This window comes from Neodiprion pinetum, chromosome 6 (assembly GCF_021155775.2).
Source record: "Neodiprion pinetum isolate iyNeoPine1 chromosome 6, iyNeoPine1.2, whole genome shotgun sequence".
NCBI lineage: Eukaryota > Metazoa > Arthropoda > Insecta > Hymenoptera > Diprionidae > Neodiprion > Neodiprion pinetum.
This window is the reverse complement of record NC_060237.1, coordinates 29,874,892-29,888,290: the sequence shown is the minus strand read 5'-3', so window position 1 is coordinate 29,888,290 and position 13,399 is coordinate 29,874,892. Positions and strand designations below refer to the sequence as shown.

At 39.0% G+C, this 13,399-nt stretch overlaps 1 protein-coding gene across 8 annotated transcripts in view; it reads left to right on the top strand.

Annotated features, from left to right (window-relative positions):
• Positions 1-12,427, top strand: part of cnc (NFE2 like bZIP transcription factor cap-n-collar) — a 119,573-nt gene extending 107,146 nt beyond the window's left edge. For all 8 annotated transcript variants that reach the window (XM_046632526.2, XM_046632525.2, XM_046632524.2 and 5 more), the window contains exons 8-13: positions 9,278-9,566; positions 9,669-9,817; positions 9,954-10,133; positions 10,284-10,382; positions 10,484-10,848; positions 11,021-12,427. In XM_046632526.2, the coding sequence (XP_046488482.1) occupies positions 9,278-9,566; positions 9,669-9,817; positions 9,954-10,133; positions 10,284-10,382; positions 10,484-10,848; positions 11,021-11,188 (1,250 nt within the window). In that variant the 3' untranslated portion in view covers positions 11,189-12,427. The remainder of the gene's footprint in view (positions 1-9,277; positions 9,567-9,668; positions 9,818-9,953; positions 10,134-10,283; positions 10,383-10,483; positions 10,849-11,020) is intronic.
• The last annotated feature ends 972 nt before the right edge of the window (positions 12,428-13,399 follow it).

Below are 13,399 nucleotides of genomic sequence, written 5' to 3'. Positions count from 1 at the left end.
TCACGCGAGTCTTCATGGTTGGGTATATTCAGGGCGTCGGTGGTACGTAAGTACGATTAATACACGTAAGTGTCTAGCTTCGTATTTACATCGTAAGACCCATAGAGACACAAGCTACTCGGGTTACACACGTTGCGTCACGCGTCGTACGACACAAGAATTTGTCTACGAACGGGGTTTTTTTTTTCCCTTCTTTCTTTCTCTCTCTCCTTCTCTTCCTCCTACTCCACGACTAATAACTAACAAACGTCAGCAGACTTTCAGTGACGATCACGAAATTTCGCCGGCGGTGGTTGAGGGGGAAAAAAAAAAAAGAAAAAAATAAAAAAAGAATAGTAAGTATAAACGACGAAAATAGCGCGTGAGAACAGGACACCGCAGCAACGTGGACGGGAATCGGTGAAGTGGGGGGAGGGAAATTAACTACGTGCAATTATTGTAACTCGATTCTCGTCTCGATCGTACGATTCTCATTCCGCCAATAGGCTAATTGTTATCGCCGAAGCGTTATTTCATTTTACCTGCTTATGCATATTATTATACAGTTGAACGCAGTTTTCGGCAAGCCTACGAAGACGTGCAAATATCATACGTACTTGCATATTATCATATATTATAATATATTATTTGAGACGGGTAAACGCGGCCTAAGAGTCATTTAAGCTACGCTGCTGGCTGCCCGACGATGAGACTGACTCAGAAATCTGGTTTCTTTCGTTGAGTTGAGTCGAGTTGAGCGTACGAGTCGCGTGGTTTTATTCGGCGTCACGTGACATGATCCGTTCACAAAGAGCTTGCGTGTCACACGTTGCTGGAGTATACATACGCAATACGTCATAGTTACCGCCTGCATATACAAGTTGCACGTACATCACGTTGTAGCAAAAAGCCCGCCAACTTCCTCGAATCGCCTCGCCTCACTTCGGGTTTCACCGTCAGCTTCAGCTTCAGCTTCAATGTATATGTACCTTATTACACATATCGTTTTGCAAAGCGTATCGTCGTAACCTTAGAATAGGAGATGAAACAAGAGAGCAGAAAGACACGATGTGAAATTATTCCAAAGGAACCAAAGGAGCCGATTATTTTTCACGCATCCAGCAACAGCGACTCCTTTCAGCGAGATTTTATTTCGTTTTTTCTCCCTCGTCAAGGTTACTTTTTCACATTCCTAGTACAGTCGTGTATAATGTGCACCCTGATTCTAGTCACGTGAGTCACGTAGGTGATAAATAATCCGACAGTTTTGATCTTTTGTCGTTTCAACGTGACTCTCTGACTGGTTGTATGTATCATATATGCCATCGATATCGACAAATAAACATCTTGACGTATGTTACACGGATACCTCAACGTGGCGATCCGTAATATGCCGTATATCAATGTGTAAACGTCGTTCACGTGCTCGCGTAGCACCTACACGCGCGCACGTAAAACCACGGTTTATTTTTCACATGGTGAAAATTGCGCAGCAGTGTGCCTGCCGTGTGTGAATATTATGGAAAAGCGGCAAAGATTATCGTCCGTAAACGTGTAATCTGCGATTGTTCGTCAGCCGTCGAAACGTGCCTCGGCATTGAACGGAACTCATTATTTTAGCGGTATCTTCGTCAAGGGAAAACGACGCAAGCGCGCTTTGCGTGTCTTTATACGTACACGTGTACAGTACGTTGCTCGAGAAAAGAATTAATTGCAACGAATTTCTGATTAGCCGATGATTCCGGTTCCCGGTAATCCGTCACTGCAGCGTTGTGCAGCCAAAGACGCGGAGTAAGCGAAAACCACCTTGAATATCGAGTTCCGACCGCGTGTTATCTGCCGCAGTGAAACACCGAACCTCCGACCAAGTTCTTCTCTTTCAGTTCCCTTTATACCTACCGTCAGACCGTCATCTCAGTTTCTTGCCTTATCTATCTTCGTACAATTCCGCTCTGTTATACACGTATACTATGTTTCTTTTTACAATCGACCGTACCCCCTTACATTCTATGCAAAACGTATCAATTTTTGCAACGAGATTTCTTCCCACCGCTAGGTGAACTGCATAATACTACATTAATTTGATTCAATTTTCAGACCAGACATTATCGTTATTTTTCTCCGGTCCTCCCAACCTTACCCGACCACTCCGTCTTGACGTCTTCGTACAGATTTATATTCAAATATTTGTTTATCGCCATCGTATACGCAAATGAGGTTACCCGTTGTTTGCGATCACTTATGACCATATTGTAAATGCACGCACAACATCTGACTATATGTACATAAGTAAGCAAGACAAGTGCCGTGTACGATACTTGTCGAGAAGCTACGAATCCTGCGCAGCTTGTACCATCTTTGTCCGTGAGTCGAAATCGAAAGTATACCTACTTCTGTCATTTTAGATTTTCCTGCTTAAAAATCCATCATTTATCGGGGAATCGTGAGAATTTTTTACACCGAACAGAAATTCGAAAGGCAACTATTTTTTTTATATCGGTTGAAACCTAACAATTCTAAATATGGACTGCACCGTTTGTTGCATGGATTTTTAACCGATTGAGAATCGATTATTGTTGCATATTCACGCGGATTGAAAACTGTTTTAATTAGACGACGTACGTGTAAGGCAGAAATTCTTTAATAGGCACAGATTAATCCTTAGGCGTATCACAGATCACTCTGCGCTGCAAAGTCCTCTCTCGATGTATGACTCAGCTGATATTATATACGAGATATATTCATGTACCTACGTGATTCGCCGCACGTGTATGCACAATGTTGACGTATAATCAGAAATCACTCGGGCGAAAATGTAACGGTGACGCAAAACATTTTGCACGCGATTCTCTAGTCAAATAATCAAATGATATTTATCAAAATTATAATTAATTCACTTATTACTGTCGGGTGAAATATTACTTCTTATCTCAAATCTAGACAGTACCGCAGGTTTCTGTAACGGCGTTGAATTTAAATTTCTCTATTTTCATGCAAAATTTTTTTCAGTTACATAATACGACATCAATACGTGCGTGAAACGATTTTACTCACTGTTAAATATTACAAGTATCGCGGTATTGTGCGACTAAAAATTCACATTGAAGCAACTGAAAAATATCATCGTAATAATAATTAAATACGTACAATTCCCGGGACCTGTACTATTTTTTCAATAATCACATCATGGAGTATAAAAAGATTCTTTTTTTGCAATATAACATGTAGTTATGTGTGCGGATTTATCATATGTTGCTGTGAATGAAACCGGGGGAAAAAGAAGCAACGCGAATACCTGCTCATTGTCGGCTTGATACCGAAGTGATCCGGATGTGAAGAAGATAACAGCCCTTGAAAATGATTAAGACGAATAACAAAAGTATACATATAGGTGACGCTATCAGAGACTTACTATATACATTACACGTATCGTAGACCTCGGCACTTTGAGAGACCGCAAGGCTGCATAAGGTTGGAATCGAATTAAATACCGTCCTTTATACTTTTGCCGCTGACGAAAATTTAATATCGATTGATCTCGGTCAGATTTCCTTTGCTCAATATCGTCTCATGTTTTTGGAAAACCCCACGGTTTATTTTAATTCATCATTTTCCTGTGTAAAATAAATAATATTATTAATTAAATCATACTTCTGCCTCCTCCGGATGAATTTCTGTAGACTGAGCGTACTATGTGAAAAATATTCATAAAAATATGTATTGTGATCCAAGGTAGACGACTTAACGATTGCGTGGAAGAAAAAAGAAGAAAAATTCAAGTGAAATGAAATTATTCTGCATGCCGATGATGATTGCTAAAAAGCGTAAAAGACCCTTATCAGTGTCACGTTGCTACATGTGACGATAAGATAAAACCATACGTCTCGAGTGTAAACAGTTTAATACCCAGTGACGGGCTGCTACTGCTCCTCCTATTCTCAGCCTGAATAATATTATACGTACACATTTATGTGTATAGAGATGCGTACGTGGTACGTGATGCACGACGCATGTTTCGTGGTAAAATATTAAAAGAAATTGATATAGATATGTGTATTGTATATTTTGTACACGGTAAATTAATCGTTCCGTATCATAGGAATGGTCGCATAAAGGGATAACAATCACGTCGGTATCATGATCAGAATCAGCATGGAAAATTTTACATTATATGCGCGACCAGCTAATGTCTAGGAACATGTATTGTGAAAAAAGCATAATAATTTCCCAATTATTGTATAAGTTTTGTAAGAAAACCTGTAACTAATTGCAACGGAAATAACTCTTCTTTTTTTTACCAACCTCCGTATAGTACGGTTGACAAGCGAATTATATGAACATATTTCGATAAAACGGAGGATTTGATGATCGATATTTGTGTTAAATTTCGAGGTACATTGCTTCGAGGAAGGATTAATGCCTGTTCTGAAATACCGAAAACTGAAAGTCCGTAGATATGTATAATTTGTTTTCGACCGGTCCGTATTATATTACAATTTCCTCGTTGTGACTAATATCAGTGAACGAATAAACCTGAAATACTGAAATAAAAAATAAAAACTAGAGAGATAGCCTTCTGTGCTCTTGAGCGCTAATTTTCGTTCAGCCGTTCGTGTTCTTCCTACCCAGATACGAGTGCTCCGGTGTATTTTTATACAGGCAAGGCACGATAGTCAACCGGTACGTTTTTCTGTTAATAATAATACCAATGTATGTATACACTTTGAAACAAACCTAGTCGTAAAGAGGTGCGAGTATAGAAACAGAGAAGAAGAAAAGTATAAAATATCACTGCACGATGTTTCTTATATGCATGAGAAATGTTTGAAACGAATGAAATCGAGATTGAGTAGCGCGAAATAAGGCATGCGAAATAAAACACGCCGGATGGAACAACATTTTATCAATCGGGAATTCTGACGATTGCAGCCTGAGGAAAGAAGGGACGTGGAAAAAAAGAAAATAGTCCAAGACCGAAGTGAACCGCATCGAATGACGTTTCCGAGACACCGTCATGTCAGTTCTCCCCGAAAGCGGCCGGCGTCTTGATCTTCGGTTACGTAAGGATTTATATCTCTCGCCTGCTGATTCTCTGATCAAATAGATCGAGCTACGTGTTCCCCTATTGGAAACATTCGCAACTCGCACGTCGCGTATATATACGTATACACATAGGTGCGATCGTGTTCGAATCATGGGGCGATATTGCCGCGAAATTATACTTGGCGACGCGTGTTGGAAGAAAAAAAAAAAAGAAGACAAGATCGTAAAGTCGCGCGCGCGTCGAAAGCATGCATACGGTAGGTAATTTTATAACACCGCACCCGCAGATATTCCGACCGGTTGATGTATCGTTGAAAAAAGAATCTCCGTAAAAGTTTCGCGCTGCGGCCCGCCGCAAGAAAGAACGATTAAATTACTCGGTTAAAGTCTGGCTCGTGGGTGCGGCGGCGAAGTGACGCGGAGCCGTATATTAATCGTCTTATCGGTAAAGCACGACGTATGTACGTATGTACGTGTATTATATGGCAAGTGCATTTTTTTTCCCCACTTGGCACATACGCGGGGACAAGAGAGGCGTCGCTGTGTTATACTATACGCGAACGTTATCGGCGCGCGACCGCGGCAGAATCACTCCGGGGAGAGAAGAAAATCGTGTGTGCGTCTAACTGGCCGAGGACTCGCGGAGTGCCTCGAATTCGTTTCATTAGAGCTCGCGACGTTACGGGGGCAAGTCACGAATAACTCGAGACCGACCGCTCTTCGCGATTACGCGATTACGCGATTAACGCACTCGCTCGCGCCGCGGACGGGTCTCACATGCGTATTCTTGGATTCTTCTTAAAATAATATTATTCGCAATTATTGCCAAGTGCACGGGTACGCTACGGGAGGCGGCGAGTAGGACGAGGTAGTCCAGGATCATTTTCACAGCTTTGTACCAGTGCTCACGTGTATAACGATTGTGGAAAAATTCGCTTTGCCTGCGATTTCGTGTGTTGACATCGGAGAGATTATTGCGAGAAATTATGATATGAGGAACGAACGATAATAATTTAACGAAACAGACTCTGGGAACAAACAACATCGTCGCTTCCGAAACCTCGACGGCGACTCAACAACACCGCGCCAGTCGAGAGGTGGAGTTACGTTGATATGCGAAGTCACGTCACACGAGGAGACGACCGACTCGCTGTTTATATTGGAGACACCGAGAATAATCGTTGCTGGATATTTTATAAAGGAACGTCATAAATACAACAGCGGTTATATCGACTGTTGGGAAATATGTATCGGTACACACACTACAGCATTTACTACACGGCGAAGATACTCGAGATTTAGTACCTGGACGGCGGAGGAAACTTGAAACTTGGAAGAGGAAAAAAATTTTTAAAAACACCCAAACCGTTGCTCTATCTCGAACGCTGCAGGGAGAATATTTCTGTTGCGGCTGTTGTTCACCACTCCAGTTTCTCGCCTATCTACTCTGCCTCATTTTTACCTACCACGTATCTCTCTCTCTATCTCTCACTCCCTAACTTTTCGAATCTCAGTCATACCGAGTCGGTTGTATATTAATCTGCATTGTTGTAGGTGCTAGTGTGTGTAATATATCGAGTCACCCATATTGGGCGATTAATATCATCGATCATTATTGATCGTGGACACTAAAAATTATTATACGCGTATAAACTACTTGACACGGGTGTGTCTTTTAAGAACTTGTGACAATTATTTAGAGGATTACGACGTTAAAATTCGTCAATATAAATAATATCGGAAGGCTGTCGCTTCTCAGGAAGCGTGAATGGCGACCATGGGAGTCATTGTTTACTCACCGAGTAGGTATATTAGGTACTTTAAAACTAACGTACTACGTTCTAAAATCGTTATCCCATCCATCCCCCGGGCTATTAATTTACAGCGCCCGTCGTTCCTTCAAACATTTTTTCCGCCATCGGCATACTTTTATATATATATATACGTCATAGATGCATCACCGATTTTTTCAAGCCTACATACAGTATACAATATCACATAGTTTAGCCGGGTAGAGAATCTCCTCCTTTCGTTAAATCGTAGTGAAAAAAAATTCACCCGGAGGACGTACGTTCGTTGCCTCCGCGCACATGCTCTAGGTATATAATGCATGCTAATTAGGTCGAAAGTAAACGAAGAAACGCTCGGCGACACAAGCAGCGTCGTAGTACGTACACGCGTAGACACAATCCATGTATTCAGACGTGTATCGTTTTGTAAATTTTTGAAAGTCACGCACGATGACTTGCAATGCCCTCGAGGAGTTATTTTTGTAAAGCCGGAAACGGTGTAACGCGTTTACGTGGCATGAGCCAGAGCGGGTAAGACAGAGTCTCCGAATCATCAAAACCACACGGTCGTAGTCATCGTCAAATCATTTCACGCGCGTATCTGCAATACGTGTCCCTTGAAAGTATATCTGTGACCGTAAGTTTTCGAGTCAATGGTCGGTCGGCACGTGAAGAAATATTCAACGATGATAAAACTACGTGAGACACTGTGACAGACTTGTCGCTGTTGACGATGAGGGGGGGGGGGGGGGGGGGGGAGCGAAAAAATAAAGAATTTGATTGAAAGTATGTAGTGCTATAAAACTTTATTACTCGTCGGAAGAAGAATAATTTTAGCCCCTGCGTCACGTTATACTTATATACCTTATATACCTTATATGCATACCTATGTTCCATCACTCGTGCTGTATGCATATACAAAAAAGAGCGTATGCCTATAATGTATGTATGCGAGCATGTTTATACCTATATTTCCACACGAGAGCAAAGAACGTCGCTATAATAAATATATTTCGCCTTAGGCATATACGTGTATATGTATGTACATATATACATATATGAGCTGTCGAGGCGTCGGCTCATTCACTCAGGCCTCGAAAGTTGTTTTCTGTCATATGTTTAGTGCATGTTTCTTTCAGCGGCGTGTTTTCATTTATTCATTATTTAATTGTTTACGTATTCAAAATTGAAATTTTCAATAACGCTGCGATTGTTGTCAGCGTCTTTCATTCCCCGAAAAAAACAACAACAAAAAAACTAACAAAACAAATACGTACAACCTGTATGGAATTTTTTATTTCACCAGCGATCGGACGGAAGGCGATGCGATATGTATCATTCCAGTGGAATTTCGTTATCTCTTAAAACATCCACGCACTTTCAATTCTCGATACATGTGTCGCATGTGTGTATGTATATAGGTATGCACATACGAACGTGACTATATACAGACTATATACACTATTGCTAAACAATGAAAGATGTGTTGTAATCTGGCGGCCGCCATTTTTTTTTCTCTGCTATTACAAAATTTACGGTTGACTCAATGACTGATCTGTTCGACTGGAATGCAACGCGTGTAGAAATGGAGTTTTTTTTTTTTATTTAATTAACGTCTCGTCATCCTCATACGATGTAGGATTCATTCACTTGGTTTGCGGTAACCGTTTCGGTAACCGGTATTTATGTTTACCAAAGTACTTTGTAATGTTATAAAAATACTATTAGCGGCGGTTGCATTAGCTTTCAATGTTATCGCGTATTAAATATTTTTCATATCACTATCGCGGCGATCTTTCGAACGCGTAATTTGTCCACGCTAAGTGAACATAGCAAGTTTCTGAAATTCAACCTGAATCAGCAAAATTTTATCGAAAGTTCGCGAAATTTTTTTTTTTTTATCTCCGTTATATCAAATAAGTGAGTAATCGCGCTAATTAATTTTGACAACAATATTTAGGCACACATATATGTCTATATGTGTGCCTAAATATATCGCCTACAATAAAATCAGGAGGAATTTCATCGCCCAAATTTTCATCCATTTGGTGGTCCGTATCTGTAATCTTGTTTAAAATCTCATAGCCATATAAATATTTTCAACTGTATGCATTTAGATTGTACCATCTTTGCCACATAAAGATTGACATAGATACGTATAATTAGTATTACATTGAGCAAATGCCTTTTGTTCCACTACAGCTACTCCATTTAAATCGCTCGAACTAGTTTTATACAATCATTTCAGCAAAGGTGCCTGAAAGATTTATCTCTGCCATTGATGAAGAATTTTAAATTCTGTTAAAATATTGGAGAACGTTGCAGGATAAATATCTTGCATTGCGTTGTAAGAAAATTTCACTTTCTTTGGGTTCAACAATGCTTAACCGTCTCCTCCCACTTTTCGCTGTACAACTCTGCACTGCGGAACTAGTGATTTAATTTTTCTTTCGTATTTTTTCCAGGCATGTACACAATGCGAATGTTGGACCACAACAGCAACAACGCCTCGGGACCAACTGGAGCCGCCGCATTGCCTGGAGTGCAGTCAGCTGGAGGTGCAGCGACAGGTACTCCTGGTGTGACAACCCTTGGTGGAGTCACCGACGAAAGGATGGATGCCTCTAGCGACAGCGCAGTCAGCAGCATGGGAAGCGAACGCGTTCCCTCCCTTTCTGACGGAGAGTGGATGGAGACTGGTTCAAACTCTAGCCACACTCAAGCAGACTCTCATTACTCGATGGATTATGCCAGGTGGATAATACTCTTCTTTCCAATTCTGACACTTCTTCTTTTTACCAGTCTGTCAATCGGACGAATATTTCATCCAGACGTTTGACGTAATATACATTGCAGCAAATACCGCATGCCGTATGACTACAGCTATTCCGCGGCTGGAAGAAACGGCACGTCTCCGAGATGTCAATCTGAACGTGCAATGCCACCTGTAGCTCAGAAAAAACACCAGATGTTTGCCAAGAGATACTTCCAGGAACAAGGCACTGGTATGTATTTTTAATTACCAAATCATTGCTTGAGAATTGGCATAAGCTTTATTGTAACATGCTCAAAGACGTTTCAGCATGACCTTGGAGTTTATTCCGCTCTTAATTTAATGTAATTTTATCATTCACGTAACAGGCTCATCCTTAGGAGCCACTGCTCACCCAACAACTCCAATTAAATATGAATACAACGATAGCCAAAGCGTGGGTGCTGGAGCACCTGGAAACGCTTACTCTGGCCCCATCGAGGGCGCAGCAGGTCCTCAATCCGAAATGAAGTACAGTTGCAGCCTTGACTCTTCTCGTCACCATTCTGGTAAGTCTCAACAGTCAAGTAGCAGTTATACTTTTTTTTCAACACTAAGTATAACAACATTGCTTGAAGGAGAACTGGAATAAAAAATTTTGTGAATGATCCATTTTCAACAGAATAAAAAGCTCTAAACAATCGCTAATTGTTTTGCAGGCAGGTCAGCTATCGAACATGTCCAGCACAACCATACGTACCACATGCCAGCCGAAAGCTCTGGTTCAATGCATCGCTGCTTGTCACGCGATAAGAAAGGTAGAGTAACAGTTTAGAAATCTACTGATAATATTTTTACTCGCAAGCTGAGTTAAGCATGAATTTTCAAGTATAAATTGTTGAAAAAAAAATACTTTTAGCTCGCAAGTCTGAAGGAGAAGAACACTTGACCCGTGATGAGAAACGTGCAAGGGCATTGAACGTACCGATCCCTGTTAACGACATTATCAATCTACCAATGGACGAATTCAACGAACGTCTTAGCAAATATGATCTTAGTGAGGCACAGTTATCTTTGATACGCGATATCAGAAGACGTGGAAAGAACAAAGTCGCCGCACAGAATTGCCGCAAACGAAAACTTGACCAAATTGTCAGTCTGGCAGACCAAGTCAAAGAGATGCGTGACCGGAAAATGCGATTGATTCGAGAACGTGATTTTATGCTCCTAGAAAGGCAGCGTGTCAAGGACAAGTTCAGCCAACTGTATCGTCACGTTTTTCAGGTGAATTGAACGTTTTATTACTGATTATCGACCTACGCGGGGAAAATCTGAATCCGATTTTCAATGCAGCTTTGCTTTGTACTAAAATAAAGTGAATTCATTCGGACAGTATGTAAATTCCTGTTTATGGTCCCAAAACTAACGATAGTTTTTTTTTTTATCTTTCTTCCAGTCCCTTAGGGACCCAGATGGCAATCAGTATCATCCTTACGAGTACAGCCTTCAACAGTCAGCGGATGGAAACGTTCTTTTGGTGCCCAGAAATCAAACAAATAACCATCATCCTCACAATTCGGCTATAGAACCGAAAAGCAAACCAGATCCAGAACACAAAGAGTGAATTTTCTAGAGACTATAAGCGAATTTAAAGATACAAGATGTTCTTACCAAGTGATTGAACACAATGAAAACAGAAACTTGACTGTGTAATTGTTAAAATCTGTGGCCACTGAAAATATTGATACATGTAGGTATATACATACCTATCGATATATACGTGTTTTATCAAATTCAGCAGATGATAAAGATTGTGAAATGAAGTACGCCACCTCACACTGTTTATCACGTTGCGAATACCCTTACAAACAACGAATTAAATTGGTAGAATGATTTTAATCAATATCTTCTGTAAATACTGCCGCGAGAATGGTATCCAGATAAAACTGTCGAGTCGAAAGGATCAGACGTACAAATTAGCCTGCGATTTCTTCTTTATGTCTTAGTTTATGAAAACAAGCGCTCATATTATCGAATTTTTTCCCTTTCAAATTCATCTTTTCGACTAGTTCGGAAAGGTGTTGTAAAGTATTTGATATCGACAGATCATTAATTCAAAAATTTACAAAAAGTAAAATATAATTGCAAAAAACTTGAAGTAACCTGGATAAGTCAAATTTATTGATCAATGACCCGGGACATTATTTTATCAAGGTTCTATTGATTCCCAAATGGTCTTGTTTGTATGCTTGATAAAGAGATGTGATTTTCTTTTCTACAATGAAAGAACGACACTAACGAGATTGTCTTTAGAAGTTTAGATTATGAGAATACTTTAATTGTATATTAAATACAAGAAAGCTTATAGTTTTATGCGAATAAAATGATCTACGAATAGTATACATATTCGAAACTACAGTATGTTCTTCGGATAGATGGAAAAATGTAATTGACTTCAGTAAACTCACCGCGAGTTTAAAAGTAACGAAAATAAATTAAAATTATGCCCATTACTTTATGAAACGTAATGTGTGTAATTTTGTTCAAGTACAAGACTTGAAATATTCGTATAATAATTATTTAAAGTTGCATCGAATGCATATTAATGCATTTATATGCAGTTATTATAAATATAAGAAATTATGGTTGTTTGATAAAAGGCAAATGCTTGAGGTGTTGCCTGGATAATGAAAGATGTAAAACAAATAACAATAATATTAATAATAATATTAATAACAATAATATAATAATACTTGTTTTTCTCTAAATATAAACATCAACACAGGCAATTATTTTGCTTTAATTGGCACGCGAGACTGACGTCCGTTCACAAAGTACTAATATAATATAATGTATAATATGATAAGAAGAAAAAAAATCGATTATGTGAATATATTAGCTCAGATATATTGCTACAATACATAAGTATGTACCGATTATATTGATAAACGTAATAAAAAGCATATTTTTATAATATAACACATAAAAAACATTCAGGTATTTCACATTTGCCTTTTTATGTATATATTGATGTAGTTAGTATAATTTTATATATATATGAAATAAAATAAATATATGTTAAATGAAAAATAATAATAATAATAATAATAATAATAATAATAAAACATTGCGGTTTTATCAATAATTATTAATTATTAACTGTTTGCTAAGGTTTACATAATAATGATATACGTACGACTGGGTGTAGGATGGCTGCGTACCATATGTGGTAGGAAGAGGTTTGAATTGTAAACTTAATTGGCAACAGATGGGGTATAATCTAGATACTATATCTCGTAGTACAAAACGGTTTGCTCGAATTTGGTTTGAACTGATCTTTTCATACCTCTACCCACCGCCGAGTTTCTATATTGTGTAATAAAGCTGGAATAATAAACCTCTGGGGAAATAAAATTATATCGCGATGGTTTGTATGTGCGTGATATTTTAGAACCCCTCCACTTTAGTCTAATCGATCGTTCGATGAGCTGAAAGTTATTTTGTACTCACCTTTAGATGACACAGCTGGATAAATAACTGAATAGACGAACAAAAGTTCGTTAAAAGAAAAAAAAAACATAGAATAAGATCAAAAAGATTAATTAAACGCCTGTTCATCATATGAAAGATGCCACGACGTAAACGTGTGAGCTGTTCTAAGCGCGCTGTAGATATAGATATAGGATGAATAAGTTATGTAAATTAAAATGTCACAGCTAAATTAATTATGATAATTAATTAAACAACAACCCTTTAATACCATTTAATTATAAAACTGCAAAACTATAAACTAAGATGCTATATTTGCAGTTGTCAGCGTTACGTACATAGGTAT